This window comes from Pomacea canaliculata, linkage group LG6 (assembly GCF_003073045.1).
Source record: "Pomacea canaliculata isolate SZHN2017 linkage group LG6, ASM307304v1, whole genome shotgun sequence".
NCBI lineage: Eukaryota > Metazoa > Mollusca > Gastropoda > Architaenioglossa > Ampullariidae > Pomacea > Pomacea canaliculata.
Window position 1 is genome coordinate 14,205,591 of NC_037595.1, and position 22,423 is coordinate 14,228,013.

Consider the following 22,423-nt stretch of genomic DNA (forward strand, 5'->3'; position numbering starts at 1 on the left):
AGAAACAACATGGTGCTCTCACAACATGATACAATTTATTGTAGACAGGAATTTAATAGTAAAAATTAAAACATACGTTATTATCTTTGTAATCACTTGGTGGCTTAAGCCACAGGACTTCAGCCAATTCAGGATTTAAAAAAATACAAGAGAAATGGACGGACGCCTGAAAAGAGTATGTAACCATGTGACCATATCTCGCTTGACCCTGTGAGGAAATGTACACACCAGGTAGCACCACACGTAATCAGGAGAAAGTTATTAATCGCGCTTCATCAAGTCTCAGAATGTCCAGGAAAACAAAGTTTGTACCAGCAGCTCGTTAGGCAAAGACATTAGCAGCTCATTCAAAAATAGGTTTTCTCCTTGAAGTCTGCAGAATTAGTTCTCTGGGACATAATCTGAGGTCTCCTCGTCAAGTCCGCAGCTAGACATAGCTTTGGTCTCTGCATTTCCAAGACAATGACTCGCGTTCAGTGGTTCAGATAATAACTAAAACTTTCAGATCCTTGTCTATGGTGGGCTTTTTTTTTCTTTGCCACCACAGCTCTCTATTTCTTCCTTTTTTTCCTTCTGCCTTAACACATTCATTCGCCAGTTAAGTTCTCTTTCTGATATCACAAACACTTGCAAACACTGATCATCAGACTACCAAGGCAGCTGGGATGGAACTGAATCTACCAGCGAAAAAAGACACTTCGGCTAATACAAATAATAAAAATAAACAAAATACCCATATCAAAATTAAAATGTAACAAAATGGATCTGTCATCAACAACACCCAACGCTGAGTATAGGGCGACAGTGGTGCCACACCCGTTATCCCCACATTTCCTGGGGCATGAGGTACCACAAATACGGAGCTTTTCTCTGGAAGACAAGGCTAACAATGGATGAGTAATATGTTAATCATAAGGCTACTTTTCACCTGGCCCTGTCGCGAAAGGCCTGTGAAACCAAGGCGACTGTACAACCTCCCCATTAGATACTCAACTTTATACGAAGATAGTTTTTAAACAACAGTACTTTAGCAGTCTCATCTGTGAGGGAGGCACCACACACCTACAGGAAGTTTACAGTGCGCGAGATGTTGGTCACTTGAATCAATGGCACAGAAGCGTCCCCGTGCCACACGTCCCATCATGCACTTCTGCCAACGGCTTGTCTTCAGTTTGACTTGTGTAAACCGAACAGTTATCACGTTCGATTTTTTCCATCAGACGATCTGCAGATCTCTCATCACGTGATAGAGTGTCAACCGGGCTTCATACATTGAAATCCTATGGACCCCACGCACATCCGACCAATACAGGATAAATAATGTGGCGACACTACAATGTCAACACACACACACACAAACGGAGAGAGAAGACCCAGAGGTATAAAGATGTCTGCGGGAAGAGCTAAGTGTTGATGACAGCAGACCGTGCCCAGGAGTATTGTAGGCTGTCCATCCACACGACTATTTCTTTATGTGGCCCTGGCCAGCCGCCTCTCAGCGCCCACTCGTGTGTTGCCGTCCAGTGTTGAGTTATGTGACCAGCGGTCAGTACTGGCGGATGCGAATCTCGTTGTGCTCGTCCAGTTCCAGGCGCGGCGCCTGGCTGCGGAGAGCTGCTGACGACGGCGGGTTGGGAGGGTTGGGCGTGGTCAGGGCACCCACACTCAATCTGCTGTTGTTAAGGGTGATGCCATTTAATTACTACTTTACTGGTTTACTTTCTGATGACAATCACTGACTCTAATAATATTTTCTAAGTGACTGGCTAACTAATCTGATACATTTGCTAGGTTAGCTGACTGATTGGTCTCATAACATTTGCTAAATGACTAGCTGCCTTTGAATAATAAGTTACTAGCTGACGTGCTGACTACACTGAATACAGCAGTTACTTCAGGGCGAGAGTAAGCAAGTATATACAATGTAAGCCTTATTCACTGGCTGGTTGTCAGCAGTACATGCCTTTTGCTTTTTGAAGACACTGAAGATGACCACATCACAATGCAGTTTGTGATCAGACATTGCGCTCTCATGGCGATTGACATTCGAACTTGTGAAGCACTGTGCGCGTGATAACCTCAAGTAAGCAGCTTTTGTTACTCCAGTTTTATCAATGCCAAATAATACACAACGCTTCAGCTCGAGAGCTGGCCTAAACAGCAACTACGTTAGAGGGAGAGGTGGGAAGCAGACGGGGACAATACAAGGATACACTGATCCCGAGTCAGAGCCGGCAGCGCTGAGGACGGGGCCAAAAGACGCGTTGGCCCGATGCTGGTGGTAAAGGGCAGGTGTGGTTGCTCTGGAATCGACGAAGCCATTCCTTGTGCTGCGCCAACTGGCTAGACGTAGATTGCTGGCCAATCTCCCCTGCCAGGTTCTGGCGGAATTCACGCAGCTGGTCACTGCACACGGACACCAAGGGAATTATACATGGGTTCTGTTTGAGGCGGTGACAAGGAAATCATCATTCTAAATCAATCTGTATCAAGAAAATTGTCAGTCTATATCGAGGTGTTAATCGAGTGGACAAATGCTGGAATACTAGTTAGTAGCAAACAGTCGAGAGGTTACAGTACTGACGTACAAACGCGGCACGTCGGCTCGATACCTATGTGGGCAGCAAACTTCCCTCAGTTGACCCAGCTGTACGGATTGGACACCGCCCACACACTGGCCCCAGAGAAAAGACATGAAAACAAGTTAGGGGACGATCTTTAGCTTACTTTGAGTAAGGACAGGTCCACTTACCGCACGTTGACCGGACCAAATGTTGACGAACTTGACGGCAGGAAGGTGCCTCTCATCAGCGGGGGTCTCCGATCTGTAGGAGCCGACCAAAGGGAAGTAATAAAAACATCAAACGAGGCGATGTTAGTGAAGAGGGTTTGTCAGCATTATACACCCTCTACTCCTCACCTCAACATGTAACTACAGAAAACTGCTAAATGCTGATTGGATGTTGCCGTAAGACACCGATCTAAACAAAGGCCCCATTCTGCTACAATCTGCCCAAAACAAGCTCCATATTTTAAGCATTCTGAACCATGCATACTTCATAGTGCAAGAAACTTGCATCACACATACTCAACACTGGATGCTACCAGCACAGAAATGAACCTCACTGCCAACAAACAACATGAATCATACATAATACTGGATGCTAATCACACATCACCTCCAAAGTATTTGCGCCATTTACGCTCCAGAGACTGTTCTGCGGTCAGCACCAAAGAAGAGTAGTCTGCAGAGGGTGGGTGGGGCTCTAGGCTGTAACACAGAGAGTGGTGTACCATGAGCATACTGGTGCACAACCATCACACGTTATCAATAGTTAAGTTTACATTTACAAGTATACAAAAATGAGATAAGCATGCTCTCAGCAGTTAGAAGTAGGCAATTCACAGCTCAACAAATATACCACCGCACCTCCACAGTGGCAGTGTTGACTGAAAGGCGCAAAAAGGTACAAAGACCAAAAAGCAGCATGAGATAAGTAAGATGAAAAACTCACTAGTTAGGCAGGCGAACCCCTCGAACTGCATTATCACTGCTGTCAGCAACCATATGACGACTTTAGAAGGCACGTAGACAGGAGCCTGCTGACCTAAACACAGTCACAACCATTTCTGTAAGGTCACAGTTTTAGGTTTTTTTGGGTTTTTTTGCCAACATAGCTGATGGCCGACCTTAAATCAGGAGGACCTTGAACTTATAGCATTCATTATTATTTAAAGATAACAGTCTCTGCTGGCAATAAAATGAATACATAATTCTTATCTTTTCATGTTCAAAAACTGTTGTTCAGTCTAAGGTTCACTTGCTAGAGAGACATGCTGTTGACAGGACTGTTCGCTCACCTTGCTGACCACTGTTGATGGCTGTTAGGACACTGGTCAGATCAGCGTTGATCTTGCTAAGTGTTTTAATCAGATCACTGTTGCCATGACCGGACTCCACAGCTACGTGAGACGGACCCTTTCCTCTGACCATACCTTGTAAAATACAATAAGATGTCTTTGAAAAAATCTCTATACTTCAAACCCATAAACACACTTAGAATAGGAGTGCTTTATCACCTTAATGTGAATATTAACCTGATAATAGGCAAATGACAAAATAATAAAGTATTTGCTTAAGCCATCAATCATTCTGTATGAACAGATTATGGGACTGTCCTATTTAGCACTACAAATGCAATGGCAGGCTGCTGAGCTCCTATATGAAAACATGCAAACTAAAAAAAGGCTGTCTGCAGTGGTTGGATCTCACATATTGACATTAACCAAATGTTATTCTGGTCTGTTTGCATCCCTCACCATGTACAAAGTTTTCTAGACTAATATCAGTACTGCTGATGCCACTGCTGTCATCATCACTGATGTCCAGACTGGGGATGTTACATGGCCGGTACGTCCGTTCAAAGGGAAAGTCTGACTCATCCTCACTAAGCTAATAAAAAAATAAAAAATATATGTTATATCTGTAGCTGGATGCATTCTTCAATGAATGTGATCTGTAGCAATTCTGACAAATATATCTAGAAACTAGACATGCAAAAGTCAATACACAGAGATAACTGACTCTTGCTATCAATGATACTAATGGTGTCATTTCATAAGATCCCAGACATTTTATTCTCATTAAAAATTTTTTTGCTCAATACAATTTTCAACTGAACTTACAGTATTGTGATTAGAGCTTTTGCTATTCTGACAAACATTAAACTAATTTCCATTGTACCCCATTAAACTACTAGGCAACTCACTCATTTTACCAGCAAAAATAAAGACAATAAATGTAAATCGGGTTCTGCACCTCTCTGAACAACAATTATTAGTTCTACAGCATGAAATACTTATCTCTCTGATCTTCAGAAAATCAATGCAAAATAGACAAACATTTTATTTTCTGTATACAAACATGAGAGAAAATCAAGAATGGTGCACATGCACACACATACACACAGGTCCTTCCGACAAAGTGCATTGTCAAGAGAGATTACCTCCTGCCTCTGATGTTCAAGCTGTTGAAGTTTCTGTTCCTTTTGTTGAATAAGTCTGCGTCCAGCATGCATCTGCTTTTCCATGACATCTAGCTGCTGCCTCTCAGACTCCAGGCTAGCTCCGACCTCATCCAGAATATGTGCACCATGCTCTGAATAATCCTGTGAAGAAGCATCAAAATACTGAACACGTACTTAACCTACCAGATGTGAATAAATGTAGGCAGACGATTATTCTAAAATGGTACCCACTCTCAAAAACAATACAAAGAATAAAATTATTGAAATGCTACGGGACTTCGAGACTGATCTTACCTGGCGCCTGAAGTCACGCGTCAGTTCTTGGCTGGCAGCAGCAAGAGCAGCCTGCCTTCGTTTGAGGGACCGGCGCTGTTTACTGAGAAAAGCTTTGGCATGCACTAGTTCCGCAGTTTCACGATGAAGATGGCCAGTAACTCCCCTGAATCATCCAGAAACATTTTGCTTTGAAGTGTGCAGCCAGCATAAATGATGGATTTTAGCAGAAAATGTTATGACTGATAGAAATTTTCATTTTACAGACATCATTGACTCTTGGTTGTATTCCAAACATCATATACAGGGTTGGCAATCACAACCATGATAAAGTAAGCTTTGCATTTAGACAGACCTGGTCAATAACAGCAACACACAACCTATACTGCAATAAAGCTAAGATACCTTGTATGCAGGACTGGGTTGAAGCTGTCAGACAAGATGGCTTCATCATCAGACAGCAAATCACTCCAGAGTCCAGACTGAAAAAAGACAAAATATAGAAACATCATATCCAAAAACAAGCATTCAAATGCAAGTAACGTTTTGTTCACTTTTTTTTTGGCCTGACTTGCCGGCTTATCAGTAAGGATGTTAACACATACACTCAAACACTGGCAAGGGTATGATGTCTTGGACTTACTTTGTATCCCTTTGCTATCTTCTTTACTCCTGAAACAGAAATTCCAAAACCATTTAGTGCTGGAAGAAAACATGACTTCAAATCCAAACCGGCAGGTTCCAGTTATATGCTTCTCATAAAAGCTATTAACTACAAGTGCTATTAAATTTACTGTCTAATATCTAATATTACAATACTAAGCATTGAACAAAAATAAGAATGTCACAGATTTTACATGTTCCTTATACGTGCATTTAACACTATAATTCATTATATGCCCATCTAGGAATCTCCAGCTTCCCCCTACCCTCTCATCCCCACAACAAAACAGTTGCAAATTAAAATTTTATAGTAAATTCCTTTCATTACTTTTCAGAGTCCATACCACCTCCACCATAACCAGTCATGGGAACTTTTCAGGAGTCAAAGAAAAACAAACAAACAAAAAAAACAAATTAGGTAACTCATATGCAGTCAAATAAGAAGTGATAATTTCAAAACCTCTTTTGATGGAATCTTTCAACATGGTGGCTCTTTTCCCTATTCTGCTACCTCTGTTCACCTTTCCCTATGCCAGGTATTCCAGCAATAAATCTCAAATTTTTCAGTCACATACCTAAGCAAGAAGAGTTAGGTAAGAAGATGAAGCACACCTTCAATTAGTCCATCTTCTGCCGTCTCCTCCTTTGAATGACTATCTCCAGCGGCAGCAGCCTGAGTTGAGTCTTCTATGGACAGATGCCTATCCCTTGATGTTTCTACCCTAACTTTTGTATCTATTGAATCATGCAGTACAGAGCTCTTTAGCTTGGCAGACTCTGCCTTCCGAATCTCATCCTCCAGCCGCTCCAACTCCTGCTGGCGCTTCTCCAACTTTTCTGTCTGTTGTCTGTCAATCACAATGGCTACATTTTCCAGACTGGTTTTGTCAAAGAATAGTATGGTGCACAATATCTAAAAATTTGTTCTTATGGTCTCAACCAAAATGTACACGATTTCAAATAAAAACAAAAAATAGAGACAAACACAATACAAAATACAAATTACAAGAATCATCCAAACATAACTGTCTAAGCTTGCCACAGATGAAAAAAGTGCCTTCTTCCCTTCGCTAAAAACAACTAACACTCTTTCACAAAGAAAGTTCCCTCTTCCCTATACCAAAGAATTTTTCTCTCTCGTTAATATCTTCAAAAACCAAATAATTCAAAAAGGAAACAGAAAAGTATGAGAAGTTTCATTTGTTTAACTAGCAGAGCCAAAAATCAACCTGTCTGAACAAAATACACTGAAAGAAAGTACCTGATGTGCCTTGTGAGCTGCTCCTTGTCCATCTTCATCTTGAAAACATTCTCTTCAAGACCTTTCCTCTCAGATTTCAACTCCTCAAGCTCCTTTCGCTCCGCCTGAATCTCAGTCAGTAGTTGTTGTCGCTCTTCTCGCATGCGCTCCAATTCATGAACTGCCAGGTTGCTGGGGCAGTTCATTACATCCTTGATGTTTTATGTAAATCACAGAATACATTTTTCTTGAATGTTTGCACCATGACTGTCACATAGTGCTTCTTGAATGAACATCCCTAAATATTATAATAGCAAAGTTAAAAACCCAAATAATTTTTAAAGCATGTTAGAGATAGCAAGCACAATGGCATTTTAGAAAAATATTATTTTAAATATGATGATGATTATATTATTATTAATATTATTATATCGTGATTAGAATTAAGTCCTTGTAAAATTACAAAAGAAACATAACAAAGGAGTGCTGTCAATATTAACTTTGTAACTTTCTAAACACTCCAGTGCATTGCATCAAAGGTACAAGATTAAAGGTATTTAATGAGAAATGATCTCCCATTTTTCAAAGTAACTGCCCAGTTTTTTAATATTAAAAAATTACTATACAGTTCTTCCCTACCCCTTGCTCTTTTTCCATCTGTTCACGGTCTGCAGCAAACTTTTTTCTCCTATCCTCAAGTTTTTTCTCCTGCAAGCATTACATGTCTAGGTTCAATGATATGGACCTGCTGCAAAATGTGACCACATGAAATTTCGTTTATTGTAAGGACAGATCTGTATGGACATTCTGCACATCTGTGCGATCATGGTGAAATCTCCACAGAAGGAAAACAATTTTTTGAAGTAATCATAAGATTGATATAAAATGTATGAAATATAATAGGATGAAGACCAACACACCCATATCTTAAACTTAACTCTGAACGAAAATACTGCATAAGAAAAGCATGACAAAGGAAGTTATGTCCTCACCTGAGCTTCAACAGTTTTCAGGGACTTGTCAATGTAAGATGCGCGGCGATCAATTTCAGCCTTCTGCTCCTTTAGCTTTTCCTCCTGTTACCATTGTGAATAACTAATCATATATTTTTCTTTCTATACCAGTTGTCTTTAACATGCATCTAACATCAGCTTTGAAGACTTGTTTTTAGACCCAGAACTATTTATCTAGGAACCATTATCATCACTAATGTATTTTTGAGTCTCCTGAGAACTTTCTGACAGAGAGATACTAAGCACTCTGTAAAAGACCTCTAAGAACCTGTACAAACTCAGTTAAAAAACAAATTACAAGATTAAAGAAAATCATGAGATTATGAAAGCCCACAGACAGAAATTCTACTCTTGACTAGCATATAGCTAAAATAAAGAAGCATAAAATCCGACAAAAATCTGACATATAAAATAGGTGCCATTTGGCAGCATAAAATATATTGCACTTCCAATTCATGACAAAATGTTGTGATCAGCACAGTGTGACCTAATTTGACAAAAAAGACTGTCGCAGACAAAGGCCAGTACCAATTCTGAAGCTGCTCCTGAACTGTCTCTTTGCGCTGAGCATGTTTACGTTTCAGTTCTTCTATTTCACGATCTTGCTGCTTTTGTAATGCCATCTTTTCCTGCTCAAATATATTCTTCAAGCGCTCTTTCTCAGCATTAATCTGCACAATAAACATATGTGCATAAACAGTTTTTAATGTTTAATGAGAGAAGTGTTGAAGCTAAATTTCTAGAAAATTTGTACCTTTTGATCATGAAGCAAACGTTCAAATATTCTGCTTTTTTTTTCCCCAACAGATTCTAAATACATCAAATGCATATGGATTTGTGTAATTTCTCTCTTGATCTCGCAAGAAAACAAACAGTTTGAAAACAAAGATACAAACCAAGCGACTAATTTTCTCATTTTTGCTTTAACTTCAGGCTAATAGATCCTGTACCACACATTACCACCTCTTTCCCCATTCCTATGTACATAATCATAAAAATGACAAAAACAAGATTGTCAAAGCACTTGAGGAAGGCAAAGTGAAAACACACTTTGTCTTGCATCTCCAACTGCATGCGGCGCAAAGCCACGTCCTGTTCCTGCTTAAGTCGATCTAATTGCTGCTGATGGCTGGCCTTCAATTCTTGATGCCTTCCACTGAATATATCTTCCAGCTGTAACAAGATTCAACTTGGTCATTTAAACAAATCAGTTTCACTTAAAAAAAAAAATTTCTAAATCCTTTTTAAGAATGTTAGGCAATCTTGACAGGGTGTAGCATAAAATCTGTAAAACAAATCTTAAGCTGGTTTATCTTCTAGCTATGAGTAAAATGTGCCTGTACTTTTAAATCATAGTTTCATGTTTTTTATCTTAACAAATTTTCTCGTGATGCCATCCAACTGCAACACTGCAACCTACAGATAACATCATGACAAAATCTGACTGACCTCTTTGTCAAAATCGCTGATTGCTTTCTGCCGATTGCGTGCAGCTTCAAGCTGTTGTTCTTCCTTCTCCTTTTCCTCCTTCAGTAAAGAAGCCATCTCTGCCCTCTTCTCTTCCATTTCTTTGTCATGTTTCTCTCTCAGTTGTGTTCTTAATGCATCAAGCTGGACAAAACATAAGCAGCTGTAGTCAGCATTACATTACTGTGAAACATAACAACAGGCAGTCAACAAATTAACAATATTACATTGTAATGGAAATATAGAATGGACAGACAGATTTAAATATTTCTGAGGGTCCTATTAACTATGGTAGGGGACTTCAAGACCTCAAGTGTGAATGCTATAGACATGTATTTCAAGTGAAGGCTTTTTTTAAAAATATTGTTACTGTTGCCCGACTTAAAGTTTAAGATACTCAATCTTAGGGAAAAATTCTCAGCAATCTTTTTGTTTCAACAGTTGAGTCATCTGGTAATGTTAAAGAAATAAATTAATTTGCTTTAAAAAATCTAAACTGGTATACATGGAACATTCCAGAAATGCTATTTCAAGAGGTAGCTGAACAGAAGTGAACTCCATTGAATGCATTCTGGTTTAATCTAGCAGGACAGACTGGACATTGCATGGTGAGTCTTATTTCTGTATGTGAAAGAGCAGTGAGAAAAGCTTGCATGTCCAATGTGAAGCTCAGTCATGACTGCCTGTTCATTTCAACAGGAGATTGTCTTTGGTGGAGTATGAAGAGAGATTAGGAAGAATTTGAAAAAGTTTGTTGCACAGTTGACTTGACCATTCAGTTTTCTAAACTGTGTAAAATATGCACAAGACATTGACTAAAGAAGGGAAGGAAAGAAATATTGTTGAGACAGACAGGTCAGGGTAGTTTAAGTGGCTTTGTCCCCTAATTATCTTGTATACCCTCTGTGTCCAAAGATCAACATAAAAGACATCATTTCTATCAACATTGGAGAGAAAAATTGTAAATGTCTGTCAGAAGAGAGACAGAGATTTTTATATTACCATAGGAGAAAAACAGATATGCACATTTTTCAACAGTTTATGCTAAACTTTGTGGCAGGGGATTTAATCTTCGCCCTTGAAGGGGGCCCATTGACGAAAAAATACTTTTAATGCGTACTGTACGCAATTTTTTGCGTAAGCAGAAGCCCTGCATTTTATATCAGTTGTTCTACATATGCTGATTTTATAAAATATGTGGCCCCCTTCTCCAGGACTGTCTTCAGTATTGTCAAAGAGATCCAACATCTTTATTATATTTAGCACCAAACTGAGAAGAACCTCTTGCTATTTTCACTGAAGAATTCAGACAAATCTGAATATTTAAATGAAAATGGCACCTGTTCTTGATGCTTTCGTTCAGAATCTTGCCGTAACATTTCCATTTCTTGACTGTGTTTCTGATTTAGCCGCTCCATTGCAGTCCTCTTCTCTGCATCAAGTTGTTCTTGCTCCCTTGACAAAGCTGCATCAACCTATCATGGACAACTTTCATCAAATGGATTTAAAAAAAAAATTTACACCAAGAATGCTTCTCCATTCCTAGCACGCAAAGCTCTGCAAAGTGTTCTAGCTAATCTATCGACTTACTAGCCATTGCTAGTGATTTCATCTGAGTGATTTCAAAGTAAATGTATAAGGCAACTCCATCAAATATTAAATGCATTTCAAAAAAAGAAAAAAAATCCCTTCTTCAAACAAAGCAAACAAATGACAAGAGTTGATAAGCCTGACTAACCTTGCGCTTGCAAGTGATCAAGAGCAAACAAAAGATGAAGCTTATGAGCCTAACCTGTGCTTGCAGACGATCGAGAGCTTTGCGCTTTTCCTCCTCTAGTTTGCCTTTCTCTTCTTCTTGCAGAGATGCAACTTCTTCCCTCAGTTTTTGTAAGGCTTTGCCCATCTGTTCTCTGTTAGTAGAATAGTTACTGGTCAGAAAATCATTGCAAAAATATTTGATGCTCAACAAATAAAAAATAATAACAGGCATGTAAAGTACAAGTGACCTCACAAGATAATTACTTAAAGACCAGCTGGAGTCAAAATAAATTGTGAAGCTCCTATGTGAAGTAACATGTCATCAAGCATTGACCTTGTCACCTTGTCAAGATATAAGTCAAAACCATGGCATTATCTAATTCGTAAATCAATTCACTCCGTCTTTCACAAAACATGTTATAGTTTTTTTGGATGTGATTTTAAACAACAGCCAAAAAAGAAAAAAAAACCAAACCAAAGCCCAGATCTCAACTAGAAATTAAATAGCACATCCGCATGCAACAACACAAAACAAAATTTTATGCAAGACGGAAACAAGCTCAACAGTACATTTTTTTTTAAAAGATAAATTGTGAACATCATGCCCCTTAGTAATCACAATGTACTGCTAAGTGAAGAGTTTTAAAATTCTAACACTGAATAACTACAGGTGACTACAAAAGTGTATAGTTTATGGTGCATCTGTAAATAAAAGTTACTGACAATAGAAATGTGAATTTTATTTTAAAGTTCTGTTTTTTGAATAAAATTGTTATACATAGAGCACTTAGGCATAGGTTGTTGTTTTTTTAAAGCATATCTGATGCAAAGCTGTGATTACCAAGAGCTGTTAATGCACAAGAAAGCAGTTGAACAGAAAACCGATAACATAAAAAAAAATGAGCAAACTTTTTTCATATTCGCACATATATACAATTAAAAAAGTAGAGAAGTTTAAGTGGAAAGTAAGACATCACAGTTGGTAACTATTAAATGCACGGATCAATGCAACACAATAATAATGGCAGGGGAGATTACCGCAACTTCACTTCCTCTGCCTGTTTGGCCCTTTCATGTTCTTGGATGAGTTTTTGCAGTTCTTCATCTTGGACAAGACAACTCTAGTCTTTTTGCTTCTTGCTCTTTCTCAGCCTCTTTCTGGAGTTGACTGTGATATCACAGCAACTTAGTATTTATAATACCATGAAAATGTTGGGAAAAAAATTATAAAACCAAAGCAGAGGTAAATATAAGAATTTTTTTTTCATTCTTCGTGATAATAGTTTAGCACCACTTCAAAGAAAGTGTATTATTTTACCTTAGCATATGCTGACTAGTATAGGAAATATTTCTGACCAATGTTGGTGCAACTGACTTGGTTTTTTTCTTAGCAGTCTAAAGACAGAATCATCTGTGCTGAATTCTCCATCAGAAATCATCTAAAATATTTCCTTCCTATTTCAAAAGTAAAGGGAAAAGAAAAACTAGGCTTTAGCTCACTACTATTACTTGAGCAGACTAGAAGCTGATTTACTAGCTCTTAAAAAGTTTATAAAAAGCTATGTAGCACTAAAGTTCACAGCTGCAATATATTAAAAATGCATAAGATTCTAACTTTATTATTTCCCTGTTTTCATCCCTGATACGATGTTCCTCCCGCTGCTGCTCTTTCAAAATCTCTTCCTTCAGCTTTTTCAGTCTCATGTCTTTGTCCTAGAAACCAGTAACAACAATGTACTGTGTTATCTGGTGTGACTAATAAATGAGATAAAAAGGTATATTTCATGGATAAGATATACAATTAAAAATAAAAAGATATACATAGATATACAAATTGTTTCCTTTCATATTTAATTATCTCACTAAAACGAGTTCCTACTCATGCACAACCATATAGACACTCTTACTCTCTTATTTCTCATCCCTAAGGTGCCTTTTCTGCTCTACTCTCCTGTTGTATCTTTCTTCATAGATTAATCAAATCCCCAGTGTATTCAAAATGTAAAGATCCACTTACTCTAACTACATTAATTTTACTTTAATTTTTCCCATTACTGCCCAAACCCGGTGAAGGTCCTGAGGGACTTTTTTACACTGTCAAGAAACATACGAGTGAGTGCTACGTCTATCATTCTACAAACTCAATCATATCTACTCACAAAACTTACCAAGAATAAGGTAAACTATAAGCTGTATCTGGTCAAATCACTTACTTCAAGCAGCTCTAGTTTGGAATTTTCTAATTCCTTTTCCAATCTTTGCTTCATCTCCTGCCGTGCACGATCATTAGCTGTTCTTATCTGAAGCTCCTCATCCCTCAGTTGCCTTTCCTGTTCCACTCTCCTGGTGAATATTTTTTTATAGCTTAAGAAATGTCTTTAACTTTATTTAAACATCTTACTGTCTTCAGTTTACGATAAATTTAATTACTTACCTACCACTTTGTTTCTTCAAAAACCAAAGTACCTATGAATTAAAAGTAAAGAATTGTTTCCCTTGCCCTTATGACAGCTTGCCAATTTTATCACAATTCTTTTCAAGGTTAAAATAACCTTTTAAATGTAACTAACCTTTTGTGGTTAAAATTATATTAATGCATTTCCCAACATACCTTTTGCTGCATATCATAATCTAACATTGTAGAAAGTAAGCATATGAGACATATAGGATCCAACATCCAAATAGGTAAACATTCAAGCAAAATATCAGATACCAGTGAGAGGGGGAGTGGGGCAGGATGAGAAAAGCTAATTGGAATAACATGTACATACATACTTGTGCTCTATACATACCTATCAGTTGAGATGGAAGCCAGTTCAACTGTTTTTTTTCCTCTCCTCATCCAGTCGATCCAAAGGAGATATTTTACCAGGTCCTGGAGATTCATCCCGAGCTGTAGACTTCACTGACAATGTTCCATCAAAATCCTGAGATATCAAAGAAAAAACAAAATCAATGACTACAACCACCAAAAATTTTAATTCAAAGGACACAACAAAACAATAATTATTAATTCTTACATCAAGATTATTTTTTTTAGAAGTATATAAAATAAATGAAATTATGAGCATTTTTACTCAAATAATGTCTATTCTTGTAACCTGAATGTAAAAACAACACACACACACACAAAATCAGGAAGAGCCATCTAATTATTTGGTGTATAGAATAATAGTAATTTCTTTCAAAATATCTTATATGAATTGACACATATATGCCAAACAAGCTAATGATGAAACATTGTATTATGGATAATTCAGCATAAAATAATGGTGCCATACCATTGCTAAAGACACTTATTTAAAGTCTGACATGAAACAAATAACTTTAATGCAAATGTAGGTGCGAACTCTGAGGAGTCTGCAAAACAAAGGCTTCCATCTGGACAGCTGACAAATAAAAATTTTTTTAATTCAAATGCTCCTTTGTCATTTATTTACCTGAGTAATAAATATTGCACAAATAAAATACACTAATAAATTAATATCAAAACAACTGAAAAAAAAACCGCACAGATAATAGTTTCGAATTAAAAATTATTATTAAAAATTAACACTCATGCAAATTTCCCCAATTTTAACAGAAAGTTATATTTTTATAAAGAGAACACATTTGCAATCATCTATTATTCAAAATATTAACATTCAACCAAAATTTTGAAATTTTAATCAACATATTTTGCCTGGAATATTCCGCCATGATTTATCTAGCACAAAATATAAATTTCTAAATAGCAGCATCTACTTAATGTACAACAGACATTCCTGAAACTGCAGTAGCATTGCCAAAACATCATGGCTACTACTGGTATTGTCTCTATTTGTAAACAGTAATCTACATGACCTCAGTTACATACGATATAATGTTAGTGACTGCAGGATTTCGTTCAAAGTGTCTGATATCAAATCAGGTAAAGGTCCTATGGCTAAGCAGCCAGAGTGCCAAATTGTAGGTAGGTTACTTTGGACAGAGAAGGCAGAACCAACCTTCATCAATTTTACTTTCTCTAAAAAATTATTTATCCACTCAGTGCTAGATGCAGAAAGCAGGTTTCCTGTCTCTGGCCAGAATAAATCCATGTCCCGCTCTATAGTTAAGTGTATTAACCACCTGACTACATGATTTGTTTGATATCCACTGATATAATTCAAACTTTGTTTTACTGTATGCAACTGTATGCATGACTCAATGAATAAAATACAGATTGACATCAATATTAATTAAAAGACACCATCATCACACTGTAAAATTAATATGCAATATACATTAAAAAAACTGACCAAAAATATTAAAAGAATACTTCAGTAAAGTTGATTATAATCTTTATTTGAAATCCAAGCAAAATTTATAAAAGAATTTGTAGAACGACTAGCCACCCATAAGACCAATTCTCTTGGGACAAGAAACAGTACACACAATGCATTGCTCTTGAACACAGCCTAGCCTTTCATCTACAAAATGTAATGTCAATAACGTAATGATATGATCTGAAAACACTCCAACAGCATCTAAATTTTATTAATTTAAAATGGTTAAAAGAAAAACAGCTAATTTAATAAAGCATTTTTACAAGAGATATAATGCAGTAACAGTCAATTAAAGATTTTGGCAGCAGACTGAAAATGAATTCTACTTCTTTTCCTTTTAGCCTGGTGTAGACATTATAAGTAGCTAAATACATCTTTTGCAAAAGGTCAAAGAATAAGTTTAAGCTGAAAAGGGCAACGACAAAAATAAAATTTCTATTTATTTCCTGCAAAATTTGAACTTTAAGATGAGAAAAATCTTTGTCTGCTAAAATAATGGGATTTTTTTGTTAGGCTAGAGAAAGCATTGGAGGGCATTAAAAATAGCTTTATAGCACACTTCAATTCTACTAGAGCTCCACTGCTTAAATAAAGAGGCTTAACTCACACTTGACAGTGAATGTTGCTGTGCCATCTGTGTAAGGAAACAGTAACCTTTGTAAGGAGCTAGAGCAACAATTTCCAGGACACCAGGAGAAAATTGTAAAAAGTTAACAGAGACACAAAAATTATACCTTTAGAAGTCCCATTCTGTATATGAAATGCTCATAACCAGAAAATAAAACTCCTAGCATCATACCACCTTTGATGTCTTCAAATCTAGTCTTTAGACTCACCTTTTATTGAATATTTTAACTAGTGGCTTTTTCTCCTCTCTTTTCATGCCTTCCATTCCTTTAGAGCGTGTATGTGCGTGTATATGCATACAGAGATATTGTTACACTGATTGTTTATGTCAAAGTATCTCCAGCTTGCTCTGGCAGGATACTACTATAGAAATACTTCATAATTACTGTATTCTTCATGGTTGAAAACAAGGACTTGATTTACGAAGGAAGTAAAATCTATAGAAAAAAGTGGAATATGTATTTTATCTCTACCAAACAATACAGATTTCTAGACCGAAACAAAAATTTAAAATATGGATAGGAAAGTAAAAATTTATGGAGAGCAAAAAACCAAGGAAACCAGCACAAAGCTTCCAAGTCAATGCCATACTCCTACATTAGTCCTTCAGTTAAGAATGCAAGGGAGCTTTAAAGCTGTTCCACAACTTTTAACCAACTCTAAGACAAGCTGCTTTATGTAAAAACTTCCCTGCAGACTAGTATTCTACAGTACTAGCCTAACAACCTTAAAATTTAAGTCTACTCTCATGGTCCCTTGCTGGAACAAGATTTTGAAACACAATACTACTTAACTCTCTTAGCACTGCATAAAAGTATAAATATTATAAAGACTGGCTAATAACTGAAGAATGTGAAGACGACAGTGGGTTATGTTTTTTTTTATCATTGCTGCTCTCAGGTAAACATTAGATCAAGAAACCTATACATTTTTGGAAATGAGAAAGCTTGATTTTTTTTGCAATAAAAGTAAGGAAAATTGCCTTTCTCGTACTTCCCTGTGGCTCATCATGCTCTAAGGCATAAAAATGGTCATAATCAATGGAGGGGCTGTCAATCAAGTATTGTTCTGATCCCTTTCTAGAATTTCCATAGACTGGACAGGTAATGAATATATTACAATAATAAATATATAACGTGTAAACAAATTTGTTTACTCACTTTTTCAAGGGAACCCCGTAATGCAGGCTCCAGGTTTTCAATTCCCATTAGCTTTTCTGACAGATTCTTGTCAATACCAAAGTCCTTTGAAAGATAAACAGTAAAATAATAGTAAAACTTATAGTCAATTACCCAGCAAATACCAGATAAAGTTTCACCCAGTTTATCACATTACTTTACCATATGATGGTTAATACCAAAGCAAAATAACATGAGTGAACTTGAAAAATTATTTATCAAACATCAACACCTACAACATCATTTTTATAGTCGTAGCTGTCTTCACTGTCTGATCCTATCTTGACAGCACTCTGTTTTATTAGCAGTCTATCTTCAGGATCTGATTCCTGCAAATACCAAAATATAGAGGAAAAAAAATTACAAAATGTAAAACCACCTCAAAATTGAAAATAAAATGTATGCACACACACACACATTTATATCGATATCCTTTTGTGTCAAGTATTCTATTGCATTCAATCCCGTTTTGGGACTTCTATACTGTCTCTCTGAGAAACATTTCAATGAAAGTAAAAGGCAATTGAAATCTCACCACATAAACAAGTGCACCCTCTCTCCCGCTTGCGTATTTGCCTCTTAAACTTTTCTGCAAGAAATAAAACAGTTCATACTGCATCTATGCAAATGATGAGAAAAGGACGTGACAGATCTGGATACTCAACATATAATGCCTGGATTTACAACCAAGAACTCCATCTTATTACTTTCTACTGCTTTATGGAATGATGTCTTCTAGGAAGGTAAACTCTATGCAATGGCTGGTTGAATAAATAGGTCATGAAAACATGAAACTCCTAAGCATTTTAGCTTGTACAATCTTTTTTTATTTCAATAGAGCAGTTTTGCTTTAATGCATGAAGAGTGTGTTTAGTCTTAACTTTTCTTTAAAAATAAAAAGTTTGCTTAATCTTCCTATAAAGGTTAACAGTAGGCGGTCATCTGTTATCTACCTCATGAGCTGGTAGAGAGCTGAACCAGTTATTCCTGCTTATACAAATTTTATCAGCTCTTTTGTACAACTATATGCTGGAGTGTTGCTAAGGCAGGAGGTCAACTTTGCACACAAAAATGGCTTTTCACCATTCCACAATCCTTTATTATTAACACAAAACTGAAGTATATTTTTAAGCCATTACATATAATCATTTAAACAAATGAAATACAAAAGGTATTTTTAATTAATGGTTGTATAGCCCCTTTGGACCTTACTATCCACCTTCTACAAAGCAAAAACAGCAACCACCTTTAGGTACACCCAAGGTAAGCCTAAGTCAGAGACTTGCATTAAAAATCCATTAAATTCCCCTCCAAACGGATTATAAATAAAATAATGTACACATACCTCATCATCATCCTCATTATCATATTCATTTGAATACACAGGTAGACTCATGCTACTAGTAAGATTAAAGCTGCGTGACTTCACAGATCCTGTAGTGGTATTAAGACTGCTAGCCACCTGTATCAATGAACGAAATTGATGAAAGTTATGACTATGCAGCTGATTCACACTGTGGCCACATGTTCATCATATAAACTTAGCTTTTAATGACAAAAACAATCTTGTTACATCAATACTCCACAGATAAGAATTACTTGTTGTACTCTCAGTAATGAATAATTTTACATGCACTCCTCAACTAGTGATAATGGTGTTATATAATGCTACTGGAGACCCAGTACATCAGAACAGTTTGTAATAATTAATATTGTAAAAATAAATTTGCTGCAAATTCAAACAAATAAATGTGTCTTTTTAAGCTCATGAATAATAGCTGATAAAGATACAGAATAAATACCTGTTGACTGCCACCCCCAGATCCTCGCATGGCAGAAAAGCTGTCAGTTACTTTAAGAGATCCCAGTGCACCTGCCCTGTGTAAGGTTGGCGTACCTGCACTCTGCTCTGCCTTCAGCAGTCCTAGCTGCAAAGCAAAAGCATTCATCTTCATCTCTATTGCATCCTTACAATGCTATTTGCTTCTGTGTGTACATGCATGTGCATAATTTTTCTTTGTGTGTGTCTGTTTCATCCAACAATTTCCATCTATATATTGGCCAACTCCTGATGTGACAAACAATTGTGCTGATATAAAAAATCAGTTTCATATATTTTTCATGGACCAAAATGAAACCTGAATGTGTTAGCAACACAGAATCAAATGTTTGGCACTAATCCTTATGTATGTCAGCAACAGCTTCAAATGTTTGGTTCTAACCAAAATGAACCCTTGAAATTGAATGTGTTAGCAACAGGTTCAGTCTATGTACCTTGCCAGCAGTCGGCTCTTTTTCTTTCTTTTTCTTCAGCAAGTCATCTCTGCTCAGCTTACCTTTCTTCTTACCAGCTGAGCCTGTAAAGTTGGATTGAAAATACCAATAGAAGGTATCACATTAGAAAAATAGAATATTATAATTTGTTACAACTGAAAACATTAGATAATAAATACTCATTGTATTAAACTCTGGTCAAACTCAATGTGTTCTTCAATGATAACAGAGATAATGATTGTTTACAAAAACCAAATCTGATGCTTAAAAAATTGGAACTATAAAAGATTGTATAAAGAACTGTATTAAACATTTAACCTTTCTTCTTGTACAAGTAAACATATTGAAGGCATTAGGTAGTTGCAAAAATACAACATACCTCCAAGGGGTCCACCTTTGTTAGAAACACACTTTCTACGCTCATCGGTTACCATTCTGCGATAAAACTCATCACAAGGATGATCCCAAATGCTCTCACCAGTGGCAAAATTAAAGTAGTATATATGCCCATTTGGATCTTGACTGTAAGTGTACATAATTTTTTTAAAATGTGCTTATGTAAACCTAAAGCTTTCTATATTATTAGCAAAAGAACATTGACAATATAAGGTTTTAAGTTTTCTAAACTTAAGGAAAATCTTGTAGCTGTTCTACTTCTTGTTCTATTCAACACTTACTTGTAAAATTTTAAAAGATTATAGTATTGGTTGACAGATTCTTTGACTCAAAGAAAACTAATAATTATTCAAAAAGCATGCTAACTTGTAAAATGTGGTATAATACTAGCAAGCATCATAGATTAAACATAAATTTTATGACCTCACATAATTACAAAAGTAACAAATACAGTACCTAAAACTAAATAAAACTCTACAATACAATATAGGAATAGGGTAACATAGGGAATCTGGAAACCTGTACAGTACACCACGACTGGCAGGCCTCCTCGACAACAAGAGACCACAACCAGAAGCAGTCATCAGAAACAGTGAACAACATCAGCAGCATGACAGAGCAGCAACCTTCTCACACCTACCATAATCCCCACCCCCCTTCTTGCCCCTTTCATCCTCCACTCTCCTAAATTCCCCCAGATCCCCATTGCTCCCTCCCCCCAGTGTGAAATTGCCTTTAAGTGGCAGCACTTTTCCTTTCTAAACACAACAACACATTCTTCCAAAAGTGCAGTAATAAATTATAAAATACTTTTAAATAATAATAGAAATCCCATACCAGGGTTTCCAGTGTTCTGGCAATGGTGCACAAATGCCTTCACGTGCAATCCATAACAAATGAGGTTCATTCTCTGGGTCAATACCCACAGTTTGGGCATATTCAAAGATTTCTGCAGGGAAAACAAAAAGAAAAATGTTTATTAAAGTGTAAGTTGTTACATAAATTTAAATTTTTCACATATGCTCAAAAACCATGCAGTCACCTATTCACATGCATGCAGTCTCTATTACTTACACCACCATCACCACCCCCCACACACACAGGCACAAAAATACACAGCTACAATGTAAAAATGAGAAGCATTAACAAGCAAGTTCTAAATTATTGGAGCAACTTTAATGTAGGGTAGAATGTCAGATTTCTACAGTACCACCCAATATTTTGTGCTGTTCAAGTTGCAGGACAAACAACCATCAGACTGCAGACCTGACTTCTTTGCTCATATATGTTCAATATGTTATCTAAATATCAAGTTGGAGTTATGATAACCCTAATTCTAATTTCATTCATTTTATAGCACCACTGCGATATTAACTACTTGAGGTATATAACTTCTGCTAGACAGTTAAACCCACCTTCTTCCCTATAATAAACTTGAGCCAAATTTCTCAAATAATTATTTAAATAAAATGAAAACTAAAAATATTAATTTACCGCATACCTTCCTCGGTTGGAATATAGGTCTCATCATAATCTTCCTCCAAGATAATTTGATCGTTGATCATCATCTTGAGAGTTTAAAGTGTCCGGAAAGCAGAAAAATTAGTCTCTGGTGTTAAATTCTCATTTTTAATTTTGCTCTCACTCTTTGTCCTTCGGTACGGACAGTCCTTTTCGAATTTTCTGGACAAGTGGATTAATACATTTCGATGATCCCTACAAGAGGCATAAGACCAACCCAGACTGTAAGAGATCGTTACCATTACCATTAGTGGTCAACTAAATCCTATCGATGTCATGGTTGTTATCGCTGTTCAAGTACTGGAATTAGCATTAATGATGACAGAGTCTATAGCAACAGAATTGTCTCTTCACTATCATATACAGCTGTAGATGGTAACCTTCTCATAACGTTCCGTTGAAAGTTAGTTAATCCAAGTCAGACAATGGTCTTGAAACTGCTGGCAAAAGATTAAAAGTGCTGCTGAACGCTCACATTGTGTGACGACAATTCAAGCACTTTCTCTGCAATACCAGATTGATGTGTACATTATTATCCCCTCTGCACCTTCATGCACTGCGGTCTTTTCGTGTGGGGAATTAACCGGGAACTTGTCAGAGTTGTCTGGGCATGTTCCCTACGGCTGCTTCGCGTGACGTCATCAAAACATGTGTGGAGGACAGCCGGCCTCCCATCACG

At 36.8% G+C, this 22,423-nt stretch overlaps 2 protein-coding genes across 5 annotated transcripts; both read right to left on the bottom strand.

Moving 5' to 3' along the window:
- Positions 1–18: 18 nt before the first annotated feature.
- Positions 19–8,274, bottom strand: LOC112566149 (filamin-A-interacting protein 1-like). The gene is made up of 15 exons (XM_025242124.1): positions 8,196–8,274; positions 7,843–7,911; positions 7,225–7,415; positions 6,576–6,811; positions 5,944–5,972; positions 5,706–5,782; positions 5,322–5,466; positions 5,007–5,168; positions 4,321–4,453; positions 3,862–3,996; positions 3,516–3,608; positions 3,180–3,271; positions 2,753–2,825; positions 2,214–2,406; positions 19–1,670 (listed from the first exon to the last, which is right to left on the bottom strand). Exons 2-12 carry the CDS (start codon positions 7,858–7,860, stop codon positions 3,267–3,269), a joined length of 1,224 nt encoding a protein of 407 aa, XP_025097909.1. The 5' UTR covers positions 7,861–7,911; positions 8,196–8,274; the 3' UTR covers positions 19–1,670; positions 2,214–2,406; positions 2,753–2,825; positions 3,180–3,266.
- On the bottom strand, positions 8,195–22,350 carry LOC112566150 (centrosomal protein of 164 kDa-like). 4 transcript variants are annotated; one of them, XM_025242127.1, is made up of 14 exons: positions 21,725–22,350; positions 21,061–21,172; positions 20,207–20,349; positions 19,828–19,910; positions 19,356–19,481; positions 18,899–19,015; positions 18,089–18,142; positions 17,790–17,882; positions 17,536–17,619; positions 16,356–16,382; positions 14,234–14,368; positions 13,655–13,784; positions 13,057–13,154; positions 12,483–12,609 (listed from the first exon to the last, which is right to left on the bottom strand). In XM_025242127.1, exons 1-11 carry the CDS (start codon positions 21,789–21,791, stop codon positions 14,258–14,260), a joined length of 1,017 nt encoding a protein of 338 aa, XP_025097912.1. In that variant the 5' UTR covers positions 21,792–22,350; the 3' UTR covers positions 12,483–12,609; positions 13,057–13,154; positions 13,655–13,784; positions 14,234–14,257. The 4 variants fall into 4 exon arrangements, with proteins under 4 accessions (XP_025097911.1, XP_025097910.1, XP_025097912.1 ...); XM_025242128.1 differs by lacking the exon at positions 16,356–16,382 and having other exon boundaries at positions 21,725–22,349; XM_025242126.1 differs by lacking the exons at positions 12,483–12,609; positions 16,356–16,382; positions 18,089–18,142; ... (4 more) ...; positions 21,061–21,172; positions 21,725–22,350 and adding exons at positions 8,195–8,279; positions 8,745–8,887; positions 9,267–9,389; ... (1 more) ...; positions 11,024–11,158; positions 11,476–11,593 and having other exon boundaries at positions 17,790–17,841.
- Positions 22,351–22,423: the final 73 nt, after the last annotated feature.